The 25,102-nt window shown below is 52.1% G+C and overlaps 3 protein-coding genes across 17 annotated transcripts in view; 1 reads left to right on the forward strand and 2 right to left on the reverse strand.

Annotated features, from left to right (window-relative positions):
* Positions 1-3,732: 3,732 nt before the first annotated feature.
* Rnpepl1 (arginyl aminopeptidase like 1) lies at positions 3,733-13,306 on the reverse strand. 2 transcript variants are annotated; one of them, XM_034521643.2, is made up of 11 exons: positions 12,629-13,305; positions 9,207-9,347; positions 8,430-8,581; positions 7,927-8,043; positions 7,441-7,676; positions 7,140-7,253; positions 6,657-6,769; positions 6,272-6,380; positions 5,227-5,457; positions 5,004-5,146; positions 3,733-4,747 (listed from the first exon to the last, which is right to left on the reverse strand). In XM_034521643.2, the coding sequence occupies exons 1-11, from the start codon at positions 13,139-13,141 to the stop codon at positions 4,454-4,456; spliced, it is 2,163 nt and encodes a 720-aa protein (XP_034377534.1). In that variant the 5' UTR covers positions 13,142-13,305; the 3' UTR covers positions 3,733-4,453. The 2 variants fall into 2 exon arrangements, with proteins under 2 accessions (XP_034377534.1, XP_076770857.1); XM_076914742.1 differs by lacking the exon at positions 7,140-7,253 and having other exon boundaries at positions 12,629-13,306.
* A 108-nt stretch (positions 13,307-13,414) lies between these two features.
* Ankmy1 (ankyrin repeat and MYND domain containing 1) overlaps positions 13,415-25,102 on the forward strand; it is a 51,143-nt gene continuing 39,455 nt past the window's right edge. For 5 of the 14 annotated variants that reach the window (XM_076914730.1, XM_076914733.1, XM_034521197.2 and 2 more), the window contains exons 1-2: positions 13,511-13,655; positions 22,908-23,068. In XM_076914730.1, the coding sequence (XP_076770845.1) occupies positions 22,926-23,068 (143 nt within the window). In that variant the 5' untranslated portion in view covers positions 13,511-13,655; positions 22,908-22,925. Of the gene's footprint in view, positions 13,693-22,556; positions 22,673-22,907; positions 23,069-23,116; positions 23,257-25,102 lie in introns of those variants that run through there. The other 9 variants (XM_076914731.1, XM_076914740.1, XM_076914732.1 and 6 more) reach the window with 8 other exon arrangements.
* Dusp28 (dual specificity phosphatase 28) lies at positions 15,787-17,236 on the reverse strand. Its single transcript, XM_034521199.2, has 2 exons — positions 16,807-17,236; positions 15,787-16,653 (listed from the first exon to the last, which is right to left on the reverse strand). Exons 1-2 carry the CDS (start codon positions 17,173-17,175, stop codon positions 16,531-16,533), a joined length of 492 nt encoding a protein of 163 aa, XP_034377090.1. The 5' UTR covers positions 17,176-17,236; the 3' UTR covers positions 15,787-16,530.

Here is a 25,102-nt window from a genome sequence, read left to right on the forward strand (position 1 = left end):
CAACACACTACATTGAAATTCTATCATTCGGAATAGCTAGTATAATCAAGAAAACAAAAATTGCTGAGTAATACAGACTAGTGCAGCTACCATGGAAAGCAATATTGAAGTTCTCCAAAAAATTAAAAATACAACTACTATAGGATCAAGCTAAACCACTCCTGGGTTGGTATCAGAATGACTCTAAGGCAGTCTACAACAGAGATACATATGTATCTGCTTATTATCACACTGTTCACTACGCCAAGCTATGGTCTTAGATGTTCATCAATAGATGAATGGATAAAGGAAACACTGTAAATAAGTATAGTGTAGTATTAACCAGTCACGGAAAACTATGAAACTATGTCCTTGACAGGGAGTTTGATAGAACTAGAGATTATCATGATTACAGAAATAAGATGGGGGGGGGTTGCTGGAGAGATGGCTCAGTGGTTAAGAAGACTGTTTGCTCTTATAGATGACCTGCGTACATGTAGACAAACACTCACATACATAGAATAAAAAGAAGCCAGACTCAGACAAAACCCTTTTTCTAATATGCAGACTGAAGAAAGAAGGGAAGAAGGGAGCGAGGAAGGGAGGGGATGGGAGGAGATCCGTTGGTGGGGAGGAGGGCACGAGAAGGTAACACGTGAGTACAATATATAGAGTATGAAAATGCAATCGTGAATCCCAGTGTGCTGTGTATGAAACAATAATCAAAAACGTCCCAAGTCCCTGGCATTTACATCGCTGCTGTTACTGTTTCACGGGGCTTGTTCCTATTGGTGTAGTCTGTTTACACCCTCTCCTGTTTCTGTCTGAGCTGTCTGCTCTGTCGTTCTCTGCCAGTGTTCCCCAGCTGTGTCTCGAGTGCAAGCTTGGATTGTTTCACATTGTCCTTTACGATGTTGGCATTAACCAGTGTGTGATCTCAGTTGTGCCTTGTCCTTATGCCGGAAGTTCCACAGAACACTTTCCAAGTCTCTGTGGAGGAGCTAATGGCCATTCCAGACTGCACAAGAAACAGCCTATAGAAAGGGTCCCAGAAAATATTAGTTAGGCCCAAGGATCCAGGTAAAGGCTCTAGGTAACACAGGGACTATGTGCAGACCCACTGTCTCCTTGCACCACCGCCTCAGGGAAGCCTCAGGTTTCTGTGGATTCCAGTCTCTTCTATCAGGAACCTGGTCTCTGAAAATGTTTTTTAAAATTAGTTTATGTGTGTGAGTGCTTGGTCTGCATAAACATCTGTGCACCGCATGTGCCTGGTACCTACAGAGGTTAGAAAGGGTATCAGATTTCCTGGAACTGCAGTTACAGACAGTTGCAAGTAGCTGTGTTGACTTGGGAATGGAACCTGGGTCTTAGGAAGACAAGCCAGTGTTCTTAACTGATGAGCCATCTCTCCAGGTCCCTTGTCCATTTTTTTTTAAATCTTTACCCACAGCCTCAAAGATACAATGTACCTACCTGCCTAATTCATGCCTACTTTCTTAAAACGCAGATATCCCCTAACCTTTTGACCTGGTGGTAACTTGTACTACCTGCTAAACACTCCTATGCACAGGCCAGAGTGGTCTATGGGAGTAGAAATGGGAGATGACCGTCAAGAGTTTTCACTATAGGCAAGACCCCCTCCATGTCTTTTAATCCCTGGCACACTGCCTGGAAACACTTAAAATCCCCTCCATTGGTACAGATTCCTGGGTAGCCCCGGGCAGGGGGAGTACAACATACCCTCACCATCCCTCTTTGGGGTCTGACCATTGTGGTTGGGGTGTAAGTTAGCCTCTATGCAAAAGTCCCCAGGGGAGGAGGGGTGTTGCCTAACAGGACACTGGGCATGTGGTATTGACTGGGTTATGCTGTTGGTAGCAGCAAACATTGGGGTTTGAAGTATTGGTTTGCCATGGGATGTAAGAACAGAGCACCAGCTAAGGCTCACCAGTGATGACTCAGAAGGCAGACGGTGTATGGAAGGGTAGGGTAAGTATAGTGGAGGAAGCTGGAAATACTGGTTGTATGTAGCTGCTACAGGCTGTCCTAGCAAGATGTTAGAGGGAAGCAACTCTAAGGTGGTCCAGCTTTGCCAGCTGGAGGAAGGACACAGGTGGAGATCAGGATCACAAGGATGTGACTGAAAGTGTGCTCCTCTGTACCGCCAATGACATGCAGAGCCATAGCTGGTGGACATCAAGGAGGGCATTCTAGGCAGGCACCCAGCCTAGAATGTCCTTCCCTGCCACCATGGCCTAAACCTAGGTAGTAATTTCTGGGAGTCATTTCTGATATTATACAAATCTAAGTAGTGGTTGGAGAGCACTGTGGGTACAGCTGGAGCATCTAGAATCAGTGCTCTGGGAGACCACGAAAGTGTCAACTTGTATCATCAAAGAACCAGTTGGTGATGACAGAATGGACAGCAGTCTTGGCTGGAACAGTTGAGATTCTGCTATTGAAGAGGGATGTATGGATGTCTTCAGGTGTGGGCTTTCTGGATGGTGGCCCTTAGGCTAGAGAGCAACGCTGATGAAATACACAGGATTCTTGCCCATGCATCCTCCAGCTGCCTGTTATATTTTTAAGTCAGAAAATACCTCTCGCCCCCCGTGCAGGCTCAGATGTGGAACACTTGGCCGTCAAGTTTATGGTGCTATTTTGAAGGCTATGAAGCCTTTAGGAGAAGGGCCTGGCTGGTAAAAATAGGTCCCTAGGGGCTGGCCTTCCAGTCATATTTGCCTGTAGTTCTGAACTGATCTCTGCTGTCTTGTACTGAAAGATCTCAGCAAGCCCCTGCTGCCGCCTTGGCCTAAAACAACAAATTATTCTTTGTTTCTGTCAGATACTGTCACAATAGAGAATAGTAATCTTTCTCTTCTGCAGGTGTCTCTGCAGTTGTTCTCTCTGCCCTGTGCTGGTTTGGAGGGATGGTTTGAATAGTCTAGAGCCCCAGGTAGTGCTGTGGTGGGCACTAAGCACATACACTGTCAAAGAAGACCCTAAGTTCTGAACTCATTTGGGGTGTATGATTAGGGAATGTTCGACTGTCTGTGCTGAGGAGAGATTCCTGGGAAGGAAGGTGAATGGGACACTTAGTGACTGGAGGCTGGAGAGTGGGTGGAGGCTTCGAGTTACTCATCTCAGAATTTCCTGTAACCATGTATGAAGTTGACTGTGACTGAGTCTGGCAGTGGCTTGTGACAAAAGACATGCCTCTGCACACTGTCAAAGTTGGAGGCTGCAGAGTACCAAATGGTCCCAATGGTGGCTCTGTCACCAGCTTGTCTTTGAGCAACCACAAGGAGTGGCTCCACTTGACACATGGAGCTTCCCTTTTGTTAGCTGAGACATCTAACCTCACAGCTTGCCATGCTGAAGTCCAGTCTCAGTATTTCCCATGAACCCCTGCAACTCATACCTCTATTGAACTCTAGTGCTGGAGGCTTGGGTGCCTCAGTGATAAGAGGCAGAGGTGTGATAAGAGTCACAGAGATTAAAGTCCGGATGAGGGTGACAAACATCCTTTTTTAGGGTCCTGAAGGTCTGATTGAGGAGCTGAGAATAACAAGGGGCCACCTTCTCCTGCCACCCCCTGTCCCAACCTGAGCCTTCAGGGTTAGGTTCCCACTCTATTGGGTCTGTCTATACTATGAGCATGATCTCATGACCAATTCTCATCTTTTCCAGCTCTAACCCTGGCAGTTGGGTAGGTACAAAAGACAGGGTAGTGACAAACAGGAAGGGAGGTCAGATCTGCAGAGTGGAGATTTAATGGGACAGTCACCATGGTTCCTGCTGCAGTGGTCCCAGGCTGAAGCTCACAGCCTGGTGTCTCTCCCAGCAGGCAGGCACAGAGAGCACCAATGGTACCCATATTGCCACAAGGACAGGCCATCCTTCCCTGTACCTATAGGGCCTGGACTCCTAGTGCAGAGACAGGCCTGCTTGAGAGGTCTAGCCTCTCCCTCTGTCTCCTGCCCCCACACTGATGGAATGCCTGTGTCCTTGCCCCTCTGTCTTCTGTCCTTTAAGCAAGGCTTTCCAGCCCAGGGGCCAGGCATAGGGCTCTGCAGGAAAGCACATTTCCAGGACCATGTGTCCTGGGTCTCTGGCACACGTAAGGCACATTGTGGTTTTTGCTGTGGGACTGCTGGGGTCACTGTCCCCAGAGCAGTGTCAGCAGATGCTGGCTTCCAGGGTGAGGCATGGCTATCAGTGTTGAAACAGGAGGCATAGTGCGTATAGGCCATCCCTGGGGCCTGCAGTGCAAGAGAGCAGGGACAGGGTGGGCCCTGGTCCACGGGCATCAATGGACACAAGATCCTTTTCCCCATGCCCCTGGCCTGGGGAGGGGTTTATGGTCCCGGGCAGAGCTCGTGGCCAGAGCCAAGGCGCAGTCATGGCGGCCCGGACCACTAAAGGCACAATCCGTGGTGTCTGGGAGGTCGAGGGCCAGTCACCATCAAGGTTAGGCAGACACATTGACGTCCCTGAGAGAGATGGTGCTGCTAGGGGCCTCGTCCCCGAGCAGCAGGGCTGGCGAGTCTGGGTTCGTGTCTGCCTCAGCACCGCCCAGCTCTGTGCTGGGCTCAGTACTGGGCTCAGCACTGGGGCCTAGCCCCTGGGACAGGATCTGCTGGATGGTTCTGCGCAAGTTGGGATGCAGCCGGCCCTGTGTCTGGTAGAAGACCTCTAGTGCGAAGGACTTGAGGGCACCGGTACAGAGGTCCTCGTACAGTGGGATGGTGTACATGCGCGACATCTGTGGAAGGCACTGGGTCACGCTAAAAGGCTCCCTGGGCACCCTCCACCACCCAGATCCAAATGTGCCCCAGATGCTCAGGATGGCTTTGGCCTGGACTCACATGATACAGTGCCCTTATCAGTCTCACCCTCACCTCTCCCTCTAGGCTGTCTCAGAGTTTGGGCTACAAGGGCTGGGCAAGGTGTAGGGATGCTGTCTCTTTCCACCCTGCCCCCATCCCCACCCCCTAGTCATGCTGGGCATGTAGTTGCACCTGGCTCTCCAGGAAACGGCGGACCCTGTGAAGATCAGGATAGTAGTCATTGCGGACGACGATCTGCAGCCAGCGGATACGGATCTCAGCGTTCATGGAGTCCAGCAGGGATGAGTAGCATTTGGACAGGCTCATCACCACCTCTGTGGGGGCGGTGGGCAGGTCAGGGCTGGGCTGGAGTCACATCCCTTTCCCAGGCTACCCTGTTGACTGTGGGACCCACCCTGGGGCAACGGGGATCCATCTAGCAGCCGGTCCAGGAAGAGTGCTGTCTGGAAGGTCCTCCACTTGGAGATGTCAATGGCACTGGCTGAAGCTGCCGCCTGCTCCAGGGGCTCTGCAGTCCACAGCTGGAAAAGGGCTTCCACAGGCCGGGTTAGGCTGGACCCCTGAGACAGGTCTGGCTCAGCCAGTGGTGGGCCTGTGGCATTGAGCCAGCGCTCGAACTCCAGCCCTGCAGGAAGACCAGGCCTGGGGTCCCTGCCTAGGCTGGGGAGGGACCACCAGAGCAACCTGCCGGGGAGACTCCATGCCCAAAAGGTATCCCTGGCAGGTGGTCTCTTCTAGGACCCAGGGTTCTCAAAGACAATGAGCAGTTCCTTAGAAGTTTGTGCCTTCCCCCTTGGAGCCACTGGAAAGGGCTCCTAGGAAGGACACAGGGAGGCCAGAAAGCTTGGGTTGGTGACCAAGGGATCTCTACCTGCTACATGCCTGTCCTATATATATCACTGGGGCAGAGAAGGCTCTGCACTGTCTGTCCTGTTCCGTGAAGTACACAGGCTCTGAGCATCTCCACCAACCCCCAGAGCACTTATATACCTTCTAAAACTTAGGGTCACCATTCCTAGACTTTGAAGCCCTCCAGCAAACTATATTTTTCCATGGATAGCTCCTCCAGTGCTTCCCTTAGTGTTCAGGCCCTCAGATCCTCAGGAGACCCCTACTACGCACAAGCAGAGTGAGCCAGTTGGGACTAATGCCATCACCTTCCTTGCACAGCCTGCCCTAGGATCTTTGCATGGATCTTTTTACGATCCTTCCCTACTGGCTGCTTAGCTTGATCTGCTTAGCCTAGGGGCCATCTCCTCCAGGAAGCCCCTGCCCCTTTCTCCATGCTGTGATCCTTTAGACTGGAGGTAGACTCTTTACTCTCCTGGCATCCTGACCTAGACCCCACACAGTGCCGCAGTGGTTGACGGGCTTTTCTCCAGCCACCACTGCTGTTCAGTGCCTGGCCCTTGGGCCTGCAGCAGGGTACGCAGTCTCACCTGCCCGGCAGTCCACGCTCTGCTCCTTCAGTTCAGGGAAGAAGCTCAAGAAGGAGTCCAGCAGGTCCTGGGCCACCACACTTGTAAATTTGTATTTCTCCACATAGGCCTGTGAGATGAGGGGCATGGCCTTAGCAGGTATGGAAGGCTGGGGATGGTTAGCTCTGGCAGAGCAGGGTTGGTACACTGGGACATCTTCTAAAGATGTGCATCACAGTCCAGGTGGCCCACAGGCCCTGCTGCTGAAAGGGTAGGAGAAGGAGGGGACAATACCTCAGCAGGCCACATCCCAATCTGGTCCCCAGGTCCCCTTCTCCTCAGAGAAGGACAACTCTGTCAGCTGGAAGAAGTTTTGGACAGGAGGTGGTGGGGCCTATATACTTACTCGGAGAAAGTCGTCAAAGCGCTCGGGATCGCCACAGAGCTGGGACAGGTAGTACACGAAGCAGTAGCCCTTCTCATAGGTGAACAGGTTCATCAGGTGACTGGGATTCACTCCTGCAGGGAAACACCTCGTCTAGGATGCCGCTTGACACTTGTGTCCTACATGGCGGGGCTCGGGCAGTAGTCTAGAACAGAGGATCGGGCAAGGGGGAGGGCCACAGTCCCTCACATGAGTATCAACATCCTGAGTACACAGATGGAGTTTGCTCTGCTCCATGGAAACCAGTTCTCAGACCCTATAGGACTGTGGTAGGTGGAGGCACCTGAGAGGTTTTCACTGGGGCTATAGACACACGGGCTGGCCTTGGAAGGAATTCAGGCATGGTGAAGTAGAGAAGCTTCAGCAAAGCGAGTGAACAGCAGCAAAGGAGGGCCTGGGGATGCCATGCATGGGTTCTCGGGGTGAGCCTGGAGTAGAGAGTACCTGGTTCTAGCTTGACCTGCAACTTGCTAACCGGGCTATCTTCCCCAAGAAGCCGCATCTGCCTATGCAGGGCATCCAAGCGGAAGGCTGTCTCTAGGCAGGTGAAGGCAGCCCCTGAGTGGAGTCAGAGAGTAAAGGTGGAGGTCACGGAGGCTGGAGGCTATAGCAGGGCTGCCACTCTCTACCCAACACCCAGCCCCAGAGACAGTTAGACGCTGTCAGGCTGGAGGCTGGGGAGGGATCTGCGCCCCTTGCAATTGGTGCCTAAGAGGACCCCTGCCATAGCTGCCCCAGACAATACCATAGGTCTCCGTGGTGATGCGGCGCTGTGCATAGGTGGCTAGGCCTTCACTCAGCCACATCTCTTCCCATGTGGCGTTGGTGACAGCATTGCCGAACCAGCTGTGGGCTACCTCGTGGATGACATCAATCACCAGGAACTCATCACTCTCAAGGATGGAGGAGATGATGAAGGTGAGGCAGGGATTCTCCATGGCCACGATGGGGAAGGAGGGCGGCAGGAAGACGATGTCATATCTGTGCCCATAGGTGCAGGGTGAGGAACAGAGGGGCTCTGACCATGACCCACCAAGCCCACAAATGTATGCTTCACCTGGGATGGCAGCCCAGCCCCGTAGTGTCCCTTCCTCTCCAGGAGACAGAGGACAGGGAACTCAGACAAGAGTGCTCAATCTTGTAGATTGCCCTACGTCTTTCTCTGGGGGAAAGTGTATAGCCAGCCAGGAAAAGGAGTGGACAGACATACCTGCCCCACAGACAGACATACCTGCCCCACATGTATGGCCCGTATAATCGCTCTGCTGCACTCAACCACTGTTCCACAGCACCTGAGAGCTTGCTGGTGGCTGTGGGCAGGAGGCATGGCTCGGCCCACACACGGCTCCTATCACAAACAGAGAAGGTAGACTGAGGCAGAAAAGCCTGGACCTTACTTACCCCGTGGATCCCCTCTGCCTTGTCTGGCTTTGTTCCTTGGATGGGGTCCTTCCCTCAACAGGTAGGGGAACTGCTTAACAAACTGCTGTACCCTGATCCTTTTGTCAATGAAATGAAGGCACTGGTGGGGACAGGAGGGTAGAGCTTGTTGTGTGGTAGCTCCAGAAGTGCTGACTGACTGCTAGGCAGGGCACTGGATGGGTCAGTTAGTTTTATATCTGAGGACAGTGGGTGAAGAGGCATGGTAGGCATGTGCATGGGCTGTCGCCTTCTGGGCTCTTTCTGAGGCCCAGGTGCTCAGAACAGTGTGGCAGGATGCAGAGGGGTCCTTACCTGGGCCCAATGTCCGCTGGCTTGAGGTCTCCGGCCACAAGGGCTACGAGGTAGGCAGGTACTGGGTGCTCCATGTGGAAGTGGTAGAGGCCTTCCTCTTCCACGTACATACTCCGGGTCGCACTCATCAGCACCTGTACCCCTAACGGGGCCTGCAGTGGACAGGCTGAGGGTTGGCACTCTACCACACAACCACCGCCCAGGAAAGGGAACCACACTTTTAGTAGAGGACTCCACAACTCAGGTCAGAGGACCCCCTCGTCTGTGACAGGGGACCTTATGGTCCCATCAGGGAGCCCTTCATCCCCCAGCAGTGACCACCACAACACAGGTCAGGGAATTTCATATCCCAGAGGAAGCCCTCGGATTCTTATCAGATAGTCTCACAGGTTGGGTCAAGGAACTATGTCTTCTTGAGAGGACCACATATTGGAACCCTAAATCTGCTCCAGTTGGAGGCTGCCATGTTTTGGCTGTAACTCAAGAATCTCCCCCAAGTTCCTGAAGGTCTAGAGGTCTTGGAAATCAATTATCAGACAGCATCTCTTCCTTGGTGCTGGACCCTGGTCACTTCACCCTAGTCCCTCTACCTAGCCTCCATAAGGCCTGTGTTTGACTTCTCTGCACGACTGTCCCACTACGCGGCTGGGATCCCAGTCTAGGCAGGCAAGAAGAGTACAGAAGTGGGTGGCCAGAGTCCATCTGCAGGTCTGCCGTAAGCTCCAGCCCCAGACAATGCCCAAAGGAGGCAGAAACAACCCTAACCGTGGTCCTGACCTTGACAACGGCTGAGTAGGTGCACTTGACGGCGGGCGTATCGAAGCACGGGAAAAAGGAGCGGTTGCACACAGAGTGGCCCTGGGTGAAGACGAAAGGCTTGGCATTGCCATAGGTCAGCTCTGGGTCCAGCCACCAGATCTGTAGGCAAGGTGAAACACAGGCAGATACTGTCACCTAGCCCAGGGCTCTAGGTGTAGAGCCTGGGGACAAGGTGCTGGGAAGGGCCCTTGCTCTTCGGTTACAGGCCCACCTGGTACACTCCCCTCCCCTGGCAGGAACTGTCAATCTAGTTTGTGTGTGCCTAGTTCCAGACAGGAGGTCACATGTCTGGAGCTGTCTCACCCAGGACATCGCGCTGCCTGGGGAAATAGGAAAATGCCTACCATGGTATTAGTTGAGCTTCCAAAGAGACACGGAGGAATGGTCAGAACACCTGGGGTTGAATACAGGGAAACATGGGAAACCATAGTTTCCTTACATTGCTGTAGAGGGAGTCAGCCCCAGTGCTGGTCAGTCTGTGGGGCTAGAACGGAGACTAGACATGCCCTGATATGACAGGAGTGTCAAGGAAAGGGCTTCTGAGGCCAGTGCTTAGAGGGAGGGGCTGCCGCAAAGAGCAAGTCCCAGTAATTTCTCCTCGCCACCACTCCCACTCTCCTGCAGCCTGCCCTCTCAGGGCCAAGGTCGCTGGCCTAGCCATCCTCTTTCCCAGCCATGGCTGTTGAGACACTGAATCTTCAGATGACCAGGTCAGATCCCACCCCCACATCAGGGCTCCAGCTACAAAGTAATGTCTACACCCCCCCGCCCCCCCATTGCCCTCTACTAGGACCACAGAATTGTTGAAACAAAGTGACTTTTTCACTTCGGTTATCAAGGGCCCATGGATCCTCTTAGGCGCCATAAATAGGGAACACCCTGAACACTTCTCTGACTGGACAAGTGTGTGCAGTCAAGACTGACTGTCATCATGGGAGACAGAGCCTATCATGATACCTCCAGATCCCAGATGAAGGGAGGTAGTGTGTGGGGTTTCCTGTTCCACAGACCCTGTTTGCCCTACAGAGCCCAGACTTCGTATGTGTGGGAGCTATTCATCCAATAGATCCCAGACCTAGACAGGATGCCTGCTTTCAGACCCCAGACCTGGGGTGAGGGAGGGGAGGACTATGCCACAGATCCCAGGATCTGGGGACTGTCTACGCACAGACCCTAGACATGCCTTTCTCAAAGACTCAAGACTAGGGGAGTAATGCCTTGCCTCACAAACCTGGGGATATGTCTACACCACAGAGCCCAGATCTGGGGGAGATTCTCATCCCAACAGATCCAGAGACTGATACCTTCCCCACAGACTCCACACCCAGGAGGCTGCCTGTCACTAGGTCACAGACTTGAGTGAGTTGCTTGCCAGGTAGACCTGGTGAGACGTCTGCTAGCATTCCTGGACCTCTTCCTAGCACAGTCTGCTCTCACAGCAAACCTGCCTATGTGTCTTTCTTTTTCGGCTGGGGAGCTACTAAATTGCAGCCTCCAGAGGTCTGGGACGCAGAGACCTGAGTGGAGGAGTAGATCCTGTTGCCAGCGGCTTCTTGATCTACTGTGGGAGGACAGGCTCCCAGATGCTCTTCTTCAGTGTCTCCCTGCTTACACCAGCTACACTTGAGTGGCACCGCTTTCATCTCCCCTTCCACTGAACCGCCAGGCTCTGCCCTATACCTCCAAAACCATGCCTTGGCTCCAGCAGGCCAGGTGCCTTTCCAGACACCGCTAACTGCCTTAGAAGTGAGAGTCGCTTGCCCAGGGGCACAGCAGCTGTTGGGCTTGTGGATAAGGAATGGGTTAACCAACTTCAGATTCTGTAGGGCAGGAAGAAAAACTTCTTGATGGGGTTGAAATGAAGGCCTGAAGTGCAGAGGGGCCCTAGAATCTGCAGCACCTCCAAACTGTCACCCCTAGAGTTGGATCCTCTGTCAGGGCCTCCTGGGAAACCTAGATGACTCCCCCTGCATCCTCACTAGGCACAGGGCAGACGGGATGCGAGTGCTGAGCTCCTCAACGCTCATGAGCAACAGTAGGTGCCTAAGGCTGGAGGCCAATCTGCTTCCATGGGTCAGCTCTGTTACCCTGGAGCTACCCAGACTACGAGGACCCTGCAGCTTGCGCTGTCTGGAGCAACCACAGCCCCCATACATCAGGCCCCCTCGTCTCCTGGCCTCATCTATTGCAGCAATGAGGGCTCCATTTCCACCACTCTGCTGTTAATGGCAGAACAAACAAATGGCAGTAGACATTCACAAGTGGCAGCCAGGAAGTGGCTCACTCATCAGTTTTCACCTGGCATGCTAAGAAGCAGGCCTAACATCTGCAGAGGCCCCACACTTCCACAGCAGGCAGAGGGCCGAGACCTGTTGGCTAGTTACAGGCACATGACAGACAGGGACTCTGGGAAGAGGTGGCAGGCCCCAATCCAGGCTCGTGAGAAGAGTGCAGGAAGCCCACAGATATGAACCCCATTTGGTCTTTTTCTGCCCAGATGTCAACTTGTCCCTTTGTGGCTCCTGGCCTCTTCCTTTGGGCTCCACAGGCGGGGGCAGATGGACCTTCCAAGGGCCCTGCAGAGCTGCCTGTGCACCATGTATCCATGGTAGATGTCACATGAGCACTCTCTACTACCTGGGGAGCTGGAGGGAGGAACCATGCTGCAGGAATCAAAGGTCCCGCTCCATTCTGCGAACCCATTGACCCTGCTGCCACAGCACTCTAGCTTTACATTCTTCGCTCTTCCATCCGGCCTGTGGGATGGAGGGTGCCCTGTGCAGAAAGCCCGCTCAGAGCCCTGTGTGTCTACTGAGAGGTGGAGCACACCTGCCCTAGCATGTCACAATATAGCATAGGGAGCCCAAAGCCACGCCTCACAGCTTACAAGGCCTTGTCTGTCACCCACTGTCTCTCACTCACTCCACCTCTAGAGAACAGACCTGGGTGTCCCCAAGCCCTCTGAAGGTCCAGGTCACAGGGTGGCCCTTCTTTATCAGGCACTCCTAGAACACCCCTCAACGCTGGACTCTTAGAGCTGGCTTAGCAGAGCCCCACCAGAAGCTGCTCTTGTACCCAGATACAGGTACAAGATGGGAAGTCATCGTTTTCCCCCTTCCCATAGAAAGACACTGTTAAGTATCTCCACTGTCCAACGGGCCTGGACCTGGGGCTTTACTCAAAGGTTCCAAGAACTTGTAGGCAACATTTGGGAATTACCACGGCCACCTGGGGCAGACAGACTCCTGGGCCAGGCTGCCCCTCACTCTCTGCAGGTGTTCCAGGAGCAGGGTGCATCTGACCCAGCAGTGAAGCGAAGGGTGCCTTTCAGAGTCCCGCTGACCACCCACAATCCAGATGCCCACCCGGGCGGGACTCACGGCGGGGGCGTCGGTCGAGGTGTAGCGTAAGATGACCTGGAAGGGCTGGTGCGCCTGCACCTCGGGAGGCAGTGTGACGGTCAGAGAGGAGCCATAGTCGGTGAACGGGTCCAGCCTGAAGGCCAGCGGGCAACCGGCAGACTCTGCGCCAGGCGCATCGGCGAAGGCGGGCAGCGGGGGCCCGGACCCCGGGGCAGGGAAGGAGAAGGTGCAGGACGACTCGGAGGCGGCGGAGGCGCGGCGGAACAAGACCGAGTGCAGGCGCAAGGCCGGGTGCGCGTCGAGCACGAGCGCGCGGGGCGCGGGCCGCAGCGCGCACAGTTCCAGCACCAGGCAGCCGGCCAGCTCACGCGCCTCGGGCCGCAGCTCCAGGCCCAGCTGCAGGTGGCGGAGGCGGAAGAGCTGCGCGCTGGAGGCCGAGGCCACGTCCAGGGCGGGCGGCGGCTCCGGCGGCGGGCGGGCGGGCGCGGCTTCGGCGCCGGGCGCCTTGCGGCAGCAGCACTGCGCCGCCATGACCACCGGCGCTAGGTGAAATCCATGGGCGGCGGCCGCTGCAGGCCGCGGGCAGTGGGCGAAGGGCCGGGGCGGCGCTGGTAGTGGCGGTGGCGGTGGCGGCGGCGGCGGTGGCGGCGGCGGTGGTGGTGGTGGCGGCGGCGGTGGCGGCGGGGCGCGGGCACAACAGGAAGTCGCGCCGGGAGCCGCCCGGTCCGGCCCCGCGCCGTGCGCCGCCCCGCTCAGGCTGGGCTCGGCAGCCACCGGGGGCGCTGTGTACGGCCCCGGGCCTGTGCATCAAGACGGCGTGAGCGGCGGAGCAGAACGCGAGGCAGGACGCCCGGGAAGGCTGTGCGTCCTCAGCCTGCGCGCTGCAGCTACGGATTGCGGGATAATCATGGTGGCCGGACCGTCGCTTTCCCAGGGACGCAGGTGACACCTCTTTCAGTCGGTCCTCAGACTCCGGGAACGATTCTTGTAATTACCCTGATGCGGTTCCCCCTGAGTCCTCCGGTTGGCCTGGGCAGTAGCCAAGGTGTGCAAAGCTGCTTGGGGAAATGCGCGGCTGTCAAGTACGTAGCCCATACAGGTGTGGCTATTTAGATTCAAATTAGGCATAAAAAGAAGCTGTCAGTTGCACTGACCACGTTTTAGGATCGGCTTTTTTGTTGTCGTCGAGGTGTGGAGTGAAGATACACTGATGAACGCAGTTCTGTCTTGAGGCTCCAATGTAAGGGCTGCAGGGGCATTTTAAGCCCAACAAGACCGTTCAAAGGTTGAGCTGTCCAACACAAGGTGTCAACAGAGGTGTCCTGCTATTTAACGGCAGGAAGCAGGAACAGATTCTGAAGGAGAGGGACTTTTAACGCTCAGGGAATATTCAGGAGAGACACACTCTGTCTTCTGCTCTGATAGTGTGGCTGTAGTGTCACTTCTGGGGAGTGCCCAGCTGTTTGGATTCAGTCTCCCCAAATGTAGGTCAAGTAATCCAGCCCTCCTTCCACAGGTAAGAGGCACAGCTAAGTGGAGAGCAGGCCACAGGTTCAGCTTGAACACGGAAGCATGATTTCTTTTAGCAGTGGTCCCTCAAGTCTCCATGCGCCCTCTTAGCTGGCAGTACATGGGATCACTCCTGGAGCCCTCATTTCAGACTCTGCAGGAACTCCAAGGCTCATGCCATCATTCAGAGGCAAGGATTAAAGGGAGGAAAACCGGGCTCGATGGAAAGCCCTTGGAATTCCAGCACTTGGGAGGCAGAGACAAAAGCATCAATAGTCCCCCGTCATCCTTGGCTGTATATGGAGTGTGTGCAGCCAGCTGGTTTAAAAAGAGTGAAGGGACCCAGAGTTAAGGTTATCACTACTTTCAGGTGTCCAGTGGTCTGTCTACCAGATTATCTATGAAGGTATTCTGTCCTGTTAGCCTGGGTTCCTTTCGTCTGAATGATGTAAACTGTAGGGGTCCCCCAGCCCAGTCTCCAAATTTACCTACAGAGATTAGGGGTCTTATCATTTCTGTCTTGGTGATACTTCCTTCTGCAAACAGAAGTTGTGGCATAGGGCAGCCTTGATCCAGCTATTCCACTTCTACAGGCGCCTCTGTATTTATATAAGGAGCCAGTGCGGCTCTTTTGAGACCAAGAGGACATTTTGCACTATGGAGTCAGTACACTGCAAACTCCAAGCCCCCAAATGCCTTCACCATCATGGTGCCCAGCCCAAGAATCTGTCCTTCTAACACTGATAAGCTACCCGGAGAGCCCCCTTGTGGTTACAATCAGTGTTACACCCAAGGCCCCAAGTGTTTGGAGAGGGTCCTGTAGTCCCTGAGGCAGAAATGTGAAGTGTTTGATGTGATCAAAGCTACAATTGAATGGCTCCAAGAACTGAGCTGCTGAAAACATGAAGTTTCAGTTACACCTCACAGATAACTTTCAACATGGGCATTATGGCCCTTGTACCATTGCCACCTCTAAGTGACAAAGTTAGCAGACTGGGAGATATGGCCTACCCTGATGGAAGGGCAGTGGCCTCTTGGAAGGTGGTGTGAGCAGGGGCAGCTACACAATCTGGATGAAAACATGGTCATGGGGCCCTGTTCTTTGCAAGCCACTGCAGCTTCAGGGGCTGAATGGGGACAGTAGTAATGCTTCCTTTAAAGGGTAAACATAAGGGACCTGGGGGAGAGAGCTCAGTGGTCAGATTAGCTAGCTTGTGCGGCAGTCCTGAAATGGGTAGTGCCAGCCACTCACCCCATAGCTCTGGTACTCCCTACAAGGCGGGGACCATTTTGAACCAGTGACCACCGAATGGCTTGTTCACCACAGCCAGAAACCAGAAGTGCAGGGGCAGGTGGAGAAGGTGGTGCTTACTAACACCCCAGAGTCTTGATCACGAACTGTGTACCCCGTGTCCCCTCAACTTTGAGTTCTGCTAAGTAAGAAGCCTTCATTCTTCATTCTAAGGGAGAGCCCTCCACCTGGAGACCCAAATATGTCTTTATGCATAGATGCAGATATGACCAAACCCTTTAAGCTCTTCAGGGAGCAACACAGGGGCTATTGTGTTGGGTGGTGACAGACTATGACCTGCAAGAAGAAGCTGATGCAGACAAACCACTCAGGCCCCAGAGACCATGAACAGGGCGCAGAAACGGGAAACCATACATAGCAACTCGGGGGTTTTATTCACTTTGTTTATTCACCGGATTAACCAGTGGACACACATCTGTAATGTACACGTAGCCCAGGTTGTTCTTTGCTCTTCACCCACTTCTTTAAGTCGTGGCTACATTTGCAGGGCTCTTACGGAAACAGATGTCTAAGCAAGGCCGTGTCTGAACTACAAGAGCAATCAACACAAGATGGCAATGGATGGGCCTGCCTGCCAGCTGGGGAAGATAGCGCACAGGGCATATGTAACTTGACAACGCCAGGTCAGGCGTTGGTGTTGATACAGGTTAAGTAATGAGGCGGGAGGTGGCAGGTGGACAGCCTCAGTCGCTGTCTGCACTGCCTCCCTTCCAGGGCATAGCAGCTGTAAGTCAAAGATGGTGGGCCCATGAATTCCTCCTGCTGGGAGACTCTATGTTCATGTCTAAGGGACCAGAAGTTTGGGAAGCAGAGAGGTTCTGCCTCCAAACCCAGGCACTCCCTTGGAGCAGGCAGCTAGGACTCTGTCAACTGTCCATAGGCTTCCCAAACTCTATCCTTCACGCAGTTTCTCTACCTAAAACGTGTTAGTTCGGATTTGACCAAAACCCGATGAATAAACGAAGTCCCCCATTCAGTAGACACTTCTGTACTACCGTCAAGATGGGGCGACACCCGAGGCCAGCTGCTAGTAGAAAAAGGAGGGAGGGAACACCTTTCAGTGTAGACGCTTGGTCACCCAGCAGCTGAACGGTGCAGCTTACTCTGTATCAGTGGGTTCCCGGGGCAGGATGGCCTGGGCCAGAAGGGTCTGTTCATACTTCTGCAGCTGAGCCCAGAAACCCAAATTGGGCTCGGCTACCGGGCGGGCGCTCTTCACCATCTGTAATCAAGAGAGCTAACGGTGAGAGACCCGACCGACAATCCAGAGTGCAGAAGCTCCGCCCGGAGTGTGAAGGGTGGAGCCCGCCCCGGAAGAACCACTCTGCTTCTCTGTGGGACCCACCCCGGAAGACCCGCCCCTGGAAGCTCGCACCTGGAAGGCGCGATCCAGGCTGTGACCGCGGTGCCGCATGAGGTAGGCGGTGCAGACGGCGGCTGAGCGACTGCGGCCATTCTTGCAGTACACGAGGCAGGAGCCGCCGTCGCGCACCGCGGCCTCCATGGCGGCGCAGGTGGACTCCAGGTGTGTCAGCAGGTCCTCGGCTGGGTCGTCGAACACGGGTACGCGCAGCTCGGCCACTCCGGGTGCGCGCGGCCCGGGCTGCTGTCGGGAGACATTGACGCACAGAGTGATGCCCGCGCGCACCAGCAGCTCCGTCGCACCCGCGGCTCGCGCATTCCCGATGAAGAGCGCGGGGGCGACGCGCGCGAACGGCGGCAGTGCGGCCTCAGAGGTGCCCATGACCCCTGCGACCCTGGGGTCATCTAGGGGCCGAGAGTTGCGTGTTCCTTGCTCTGGCCACTAGGAGGCGACCTCATCAGCTCGTTGGGCGGAGCCTTTCCTGTCCTCGGCTCCGGATTGGCTGAGTTGACAGTGGGTAGGGCCGGCAGCTAGCGATCTGGCTGCCAGACAGGGAGGCCCTGTCATCCGCATTGGTCTAGAAGGGTGACTAGCGTCTTTAGTGAGGGCCAAGGGTTTGGCCCTCTTCCCAGGACAGCAGGCCACAGGTCAGTTGCAGCTTTATCCCCTTTTGTTAAATGCTTTCTAGTAAATCGCCTCTTGGCGCCCTCAATTTTTTTCTTTTTAAAAACATGGTTCTTATACAATAAAACTACCACTGAATTCGTGTCTTCATGGACCAGATTTTTTTTTTAACTTACTTGTTAGTTTTTGGGTCAGAACTGTGACTTCCCAAAGGCTATTTAGGATTATTTAGTGAGGCTGTGGAGTTGACTCCATGAGTGAAGGCACCAACTTCCGCTAAGCTTGATGACCCTGAGTTCTGTTCCTGGAACCCACAGAGCGGAAGGAGAGAACCAACTCATACAAGTTATCCTCTGACCTGCACAGGGTTGCCCTTTCATATACACAAGCACTCACAAAACAATTTTTAAAATTAGAAATTGAAGTCGTTAGTGTCTATGAGAGTCATTTTTTTTCTGATGTCCAGAATTTTAGAGGATAGTTTTTGTGAAGTACCACCATCTTGCAGCCCTAGATACTTAGTTAATTTCAGTTTCAATTTTGTTACAATAGTGAAAACTTGGTTTCATTTTCATGGTTACAATTTGCAACCAGAAATCAGTTTCAATTACTCCTTATATCCCCACCGGCCAATCTTCAGTAATCTTGCCAAAAAGAAAAAAAAAAATGCCTACTCTTTCTCTTCCTACTATTAGGTCTTGGTGACTTCCAGCTCATGACTGTAGCCTGTAGCCTGGTCCTCCTCTTGTGCTAAGCACATCTGGAGTCAGGCGGGTCTGGCTGCCAGCCCAGGTGGAGGAGGCCTTACCAGCAACTATCTTACCCTTTTGAGCCCCTAAGGAAGGAACCGACTTGACTTTACTGGAACAGGAAAGCAATATGTGGTCAGAAAACAGTTCTAACCTTGAAGGGACTGAGTTAAGTATGAATGGCCATGGCTGGCAATGTGGCTTCAGGTTGCCCCAAATTGCTTGTCCCAGGGTAGAAAGTTTCACCAGCATTTATAGATGCAGAACAAAAGTAAGGCAGTTTTCAAATATGTTAGTGGAAACATTAGGTAAGTGGGTTACAGCAGAATGGGGAAATTTGATATAGGTGTCAGATATTCTCTGATGACATTTCTTAGCTTTGGGGCTGGAGGAAGCTAGTAGTCTGTTAATACAGTCCAAATGGTTTTATCTCAAGTCACGGATTTTAGTGTACGAATTGAGGATATGCCTGCTCCAAGGTAGGTTAAACAGAAGGTATAACAGGATTTCTCTGTGTAGCCCTAGCTGTCCTGCAACTCTACAGACCAGTCTGGCCTCAAACTCAGAGATCTGCCTGCCTCTGCCTCCCTAGTGTTGGGATTAAAGGTGTGCACCAGCACTGCCCAGCAGAAGGTTTTTATTGTAGAAATGGGGGTGAGTCTAGCCAGAGTCATCTTGAAGAGTTCAGAGCACAGAGAGAGAGAAGAAAGAAGAAGGAGGAGGAGGAAGAGGAGATGAGAGAGAGAGAGCATGGCCAACAGACTGGACTAGGCCTTGGGAAGAGAGAAGGAAGAGCAAGAGAGAAAGACAAAAGAGAAAAGGACTGAGAGAGGGGCAAAAAGAGGGAACATAGCTGACACAGTAGGGTTCTAAGGATAATGAGAAATCCGGGAGAAAGCCTAAGAGCTGGGGAAGTTTGGGGCAAGGGACAGGATGAGAAAAGCCAGGATGTCACCATTGTTAGCTTTCCTTCTAGGCTCCATCCCAATAGTTACCTGGCAACAGCCAGGTATGCCTGACTTAGTGTAAAAGGGGCTGTTTGTCCCCTCCTTTCTCTCTTACCCTCTTACCTCTCTGTCCCTTCTCTCCCCATTCCCCTCCCCCTCTCCACATGTTTTTGGCTGGCCTCTATTCCTCTTTTCTCTCTATTTATCTCTGTCTTTCTCTGCCTTTCTCTGTTTCTACATCTTCAACCTGCCTTCCCATGTCCTAAATAAACTCTATACTATACCCATCATGTGTCTGGTACCTCAGGGGGAAGGGCTGGGCCTGCAGAGGCACCTTCTTCCACCTCACCATACCTAGTCTTTATCAAACATATTCTGGTTCATTCTTTCCTTTTTATAAAACCCAACAAGCATGGTCTCTGAAATGTGTAAAAATACTTGCGATAATGAGGGAGCCTGGAGGCCAGCATGTGCTTTGCTGTGCTGCTAGGCACCAAGGATAACCATTCGCCTATTCTGATAGTCATAAGGAAATGGCTCCTTTGGTAGAGGGGAACCCGCTTCCCTTAGCTCCAGAGGAATGTTGTGGTTTGTCAGAAAGATGTGAGCAATGCATGGCCATTAGGGGGCGCTAACGAGAGCCTACAATCATTTAACTCTGGACTTGTAACATTCCAGCTCTCTGTGGTCTCAGTGTCTGATTGTCCCTGAGTGCACACCCGCGTGCGCACACACACATACTCACACACACAACCACAGAGTGTGCGTGAGCTAAATGGGAATATGAAGTGCTTTTGAAACTACTTTCCCAACCAGACCACACCTCATCCTTTTCAGACAATTCCAGCAACTGGCAATCAGCCATTCAAACATGAGTCTATGGGAAGCATTCTTACTCAAACCGCCACAGATGTCCTGAGGAATGGGATTGGGATAATGGGAATGAGGAGGGGTTTGAAAGTCTTTTCTGTCCTATCCAGTGGCCAGCAATGAAGCCAACTTTGGGTAAAGGCAGGGGGATTGGGAGGAACAGTCGCTAGAGTTTGGGATGGGACCATTGAATCGAACCAGACTTGGAATCCAATTCTGAGATTTCCCCACATGCTTTCCAAGAGGGTACTGAAGGGGGGTATTGTTCCAAAGTCTCTGATCTCATATCTCACGCTCAACTCTACCGAGCTCATGTGCTGCTTACCAAGCCTGTCTACCTCTGGGCTCTCCCCGGGGTAGCTGGGATATACTTTCTGAAGCTGTGGTTTTCTGGAGATGAGTCCTGACTCTGCCAAGTTGTGCTGATTGACCATTTGTGTGAGTCGACAAATTGGTTCAGTGGATCATGACCACATTCTTATTTTTCAATAGAAACAGTGAAAAGAACAGAATACACGAACTATTGGGTATATACATGTAGGAGTAAACTCTTTATGAACCTTTTCTGAGCTTTGTTTTGCCACAATATACAAGGGGTCTTGGGATAATGTGTTGCTGTCTTAAACAGTCTTATTGTGGGTTGAAAGTTAAAAATTTAAGCCCTGAAGAGGACACATGGGACAGCATAGTTCTGTGTAGCACAGCCCTGCTGTTCTGCCTTCAGTCTGGATTTTGAGGGCCTATTGTCCTTCACACCACTCAATAGTCCTGAGTGCGGACCACATTCCTGCAGCAGCAGCATATGGGAACTGCCCACAGGTGCTGCTTCTCAGGCCTGCTGAAGATAGGTTGAATCAGAAAAGCTGGGGTAGTCCCAGAAAGTCTGCCTTTACCGCGCCCTTCTGTGGCTCCAAATATGCTGACGTTTTCATGCACCATTTGATCAGTCTTAAGTTATTTAAATTCAAAGGGCCAAAGCAGCAGGGGTGATCACAGACACACACACACACACACACACACACACACACACACACACACACACACACACACACTTTATTTATTTGTTTATTTATTTTTAAAGATTATTTTTTTTTATGTATGAGTACACTGTAGCTGTCTTCAGACACGCCAGAAGAGAGCATCAGATCCCATTACAGACGGTTGTGAGCCACCATGTGGTTGCTGGGAATTGAACTCAGGACCTCTGGAAGTCGGTGCTCTTAACTGCTGAGCCATTTCTTCATCCCCCCCCCACCCCCCGTCCCACTTTAAACAATAACATTTTTCACTTAGCACATGTCACATATATTTATGTGCTTTTTCTGATGACAGTTTTGGGCTTGGGCCAATTGATGGGTACACATCAGTGGCACCCTGCACTGTTTATCTTCCAGTTTTGTGAGACCCTAAAATCACCTTCTAGGCAATTGAGGCAGAGTCCTTTCAGAATTCCACTTTTCTCACCATTGCTTCCAAATGTCAAAATCAGGTCTAATTTGAGATTTGCAGTAATTTTCCTTGCTAGCTTTCCAGTCTTTAACAGTTTTAGTAGAAAAGCCTCATTCCCAGCCTGTGATTCACTGAATTCTTTAGCAACAGCGGTGGCTCAGTAGGCACCTTCATGTTTGCAGACACCCATTTTGGCAACGAAAGCTGCTAATTTGCTGAAAGCAAGTTGGCCTGAGATCAGTTTCCAACCATCAATCCCTGGAATCTGCCAAGTTTACCAATCCCCCAAATTTAAAAAGCTAGTGTTACTAGGTTTTTTTTTAATGAATGTTAACATATTATGAAAAGATTCCTTTTGAATATCTTCGGGGAGGAATGGGACACTGGGAAGATGCAAGGTCTCACTCTGGTCCAGGCTGGCTTTTAACTTGGAGTGATTTTCCTGCTTCAGCCTCCTAAGTGCTGGGATAAATTCACTACTATGCTTGGGGAACATGTATGACAAACTGTGGAAATATAGCTTCTTGACTTTTGTATGCTTAGTGCCCATGTATGCATTTATAAATATAAATACAATTTTGGCATATCATGTCTTTTGGCCCAGTCTCACTATCTGCATCCTAAAGCCCATGGGACCTCTCAGCACACTGGTATCTAGCCACTCACTGTGCCTCTGGATATGTACTCCTGTGCATCCTGTCTGCAATTCTGTCCTGAAGGCCCCTCTCCTTAAGGTCTCTCCCTCTGTCAGGATCAGGCTGCATGTACCCACTGCATAAAGTTGAACTTGGCAATCAGATGGCCTTAACAAAAAGGCTCCAGAGTCTTCCCCACAGCTTCCTCCTCACGAGTGATGGTAGCTTCTGGCCCAGAGGCTAGTTCACAGAGGATCTGACATGTTGAGCCAGCACCCACAGAAGGACTTGAGTATTAGCGGTGGCAGAGCCAGCTTTCCCAGCTCAGGGATTGGTGGTGTCTGACACAGGCCAGAGGCAATGCAGCTCGATTAGTGAACTGGCCAGTTAGGGAGGTTTACGCAGGGGCGGGTCTGAATGGGGGAATGAAGGGAGGAGTCAGCACAACTTGGCTCGGATTGGCTGTAGCTGGGCGTGGCGGTCTCCACGGCAACCTGACGCACTCTTGTACTGGGTTTACCCCATTACTCTGAGATGCTTCGCTGTTCTGAGACGCTTGGTGTGGTTTAGACCAAGGTTTCTTTCTGCTGAGGGTGACCCTGAGGTCAGTGGGTGAAGCTAGATCCCACACGGTCTTGACGGCTCTTGCAGTGGCGATCACTCCTGGGAAGGCCAGGGAACCCTGGCCCCTGAAGGCCAGTGAGCCCTCAGGAGCTAGAGGGGTCTACTAGAAGACTCTGAAGAGGGTCACGATAATCTGAGTAGGGCAGCGGGCAGGTCCCCTAGCTGCCACTGTCCACGGTCCTGAGGGCGAATTGTGACCACAGATTTGTTTCTAGGTTTGAAGAAGAGAGATAATGGAAGAAGTTCATTCCGTTGTTACCCCGGACTCCCAAGGCTCGAAAACTTTCAGCTCCAGAGGTCTGGAGGGGCAAAGTGGTCGGTCTGTTGACACTGAGAGCCAGGATTCTGTGAAGAGCTACACCTCCTTCTCCAGAAGGTGCAGGGGGACTCGCTGGCAGGAAGGTGTAATCAGCACCACGGGGTCAAGCACCACAGCTGGAATTTAATATTGGGACAGTCCTTAAAAATTCCCTAAAAAAGGAACCTGGTATGGTAGAACCCTACTTTACATTGGGGAGACAGATGAGATCTCTATCAGTTTAAGGCCAGCCTGGCCTATGTAAGGTAATCCAGCCATCTAGGTCTATATAGTGAGACCCTGCCTGCAACACTACTCTTATTACTGTTACTGCTATTGTAGCTACTACTATGACTACATTCCTAAAGGTACTTTTACCCTCCCTAGCCTAGTCTCTGGAAAGAGAAAACTCTCAATATTATACCGATCCAAGGAAAAAAGGATACATAAGTGGTAGCTGGTATTCCATGCCTGTTCTTGGGGTTGTCAACAGAATCCACTTCCAGGCGACTGAAGGAATGGCTTCGTACCATCTGGTTAGCAGCACAGCTCCTTCACTACTCTGTTGTTAATTGTAGGGGCTGTTGGGGTCGAACCTCAGCAGACCCCTACCTACACAGCACTTAGCATGCTTGCCCCTGCAAGGGGCTGGGGTTGAATGCTTATGTAACTCCAAATTCATGTTGACACTTGAATCCCAATCCGATGGTGCTTGGAGGCTAGACTTGGGAAGGTCATTAACTTCAGATGAGGTCAGGAGAGTGGAGCCTCATGGTAGGACTAGAGTTCTTACAAGAAGAGAGACAAGTCTAGAGCTCTGCCTCCCCCCTCCCCTGCCTTTTTCTCTGCTGACCCGAGCTCGCATCCACAATGTTCTAGGAAGCAAGGCTTCATGAACTCAAATGCACTGATACCTGGACCTCGGTCCTCCAGCCCCTAGAACCAGATGGTTGTGGTAGCTGCCCAGCAGACTCACACAGTGTCTGTCTCACAGATGAGGAAACTAAACCATGCGGAGCCCAGCTAGGATGAGCAGCTGGAAGTGGCAGAGCCAGGTGACTGGGTCCCTTCTGTGCCAGCTGCCCATCTCCAATGCCTTTTCACTGGCCTTCACAGCTCTCTCAGTTATAGTCCGATTTTCTTGATTGACTTCACAATTTTTTCTTTTTCAGGAAAAACGTTCCCTTTCTTTCCTCTTATTGACAGACCTTTCCAAAAGTTAGCCAAGTGGTCCTTGTATCGAGTTGGGAAGAAGGAACTTCAGGCCAGGTCTCACTTTGTTAATATCTCTGTTAAAAGAAAAGTACCAAGGTTAGATGGTGCAATACAGGCTCCACCCTCACACAATGCTGGAGGCAGAAGCCCAAGAGTAAAGGGCCTCAGGCCTGATGCTCTTTCAGGGATCTCTCCCTGGCTTGTATTGACCTCCTTCTATGCATTTCTTCTCCCATTTGTATGTCTCTATGCCCAAAAGAAGGTGTCCTTCTTATGAGAACTAGTCCTCCTGTCCTAGGGCCCAACCTAATCACCTCACTTGGATCACTTACTCATAGGAAGGACATTTCTGACCTACTGGTGTTCAGGATAGAATTCCAACTGAGGGCTGGGGATGTGGCTTAGTTGTAGTGTTTGTCTAGCATGCACTGGGTTCAACCCCTCCAGATTAGCACAAACCTGTCATGGCAGTGAGTGGCTGCACTTCCACACCTGGGAGGCAGAGGCAGGAAGATTGAAGTTCAAGATCACCATAGGCCGCATATTAAGTCTGAGGCAGGCTGGTGCCACGGGAAGACCTGTTGGACTGGGGAAAAGGAAAGAATTTACAAAGCCTACAACAGTGCCTTCTGCATTCTCATGATAGTTTGAGTATCTGTCCTTCCTGGCTTCTTTCTGTATAATGATACAGAAATAATATAATACACCAAATATTCCATCTTCTCACAGTAGGAGCCTTTCTTTATTGGGCAGATGCAGAACTTAGGTTCAGACACTTTATAAGCTCTTGGGATCTCACTGGTGTGCTGGGTCAGGGGTTTGTTAGTCAGACTTTTTTTTTTTTTAACAGAACGGAATTGACAGAGTACAGTATATTTTGTCATATATACTATATAA

Source organism: Arvicanthis niloticus, chromosome 17, assembly GCF_011762505.2.
Source record: "Arvicanthis niloticus isolate mArvNil1 chromosome 17, mArvNil1.pat.X, whole genome shotgun sequence".
Taxonomy (NCBI): domain Eukaryota; kingdom Metazoa; phylum Chordata; class Mammalia; order Rodentia; family Muridae; genus Arvicanthis; species Arvicanthis niloticus.

Coding starts and splice junctions, on each gene's coding strand:
- Rnpepl1 (XM_034521643.2), bottom strand. CDS start 13,141: ATGGCGGCGCAGTGCTGCTGCCGCAAGGCGCCCGGCGCCGAAGCCGCG. Junction 6,381..6,656: donor GCTTTGACGACTTTCTCCGA/GTAAGTATATAG, acceptor CTCATCTCACAG/GCCTATGTGGAGAAATACAA. Junction 4,748..5,003: donor GCCGTTTCCTGGAGAGCCAG/GTGCAACTACAT, acceptor TGCCTTCCACAG/ATGTCGCGCATGTACACCAT.
- Dusp28 (XM_034521199.2), bottom strand. CDS start 17,175: ATGGGCACCTCTGAGGCCGCACTGCCGCCGTTCGCGCGCGTCGCCCCC. Junction 16,654..16,806: donor GCCTGGATCGCGCCTTCCAG/GTGCGAGCTTCC, acceptor TCTTGATTACAG/ATGGTGAAGAGCGCCCGCCC.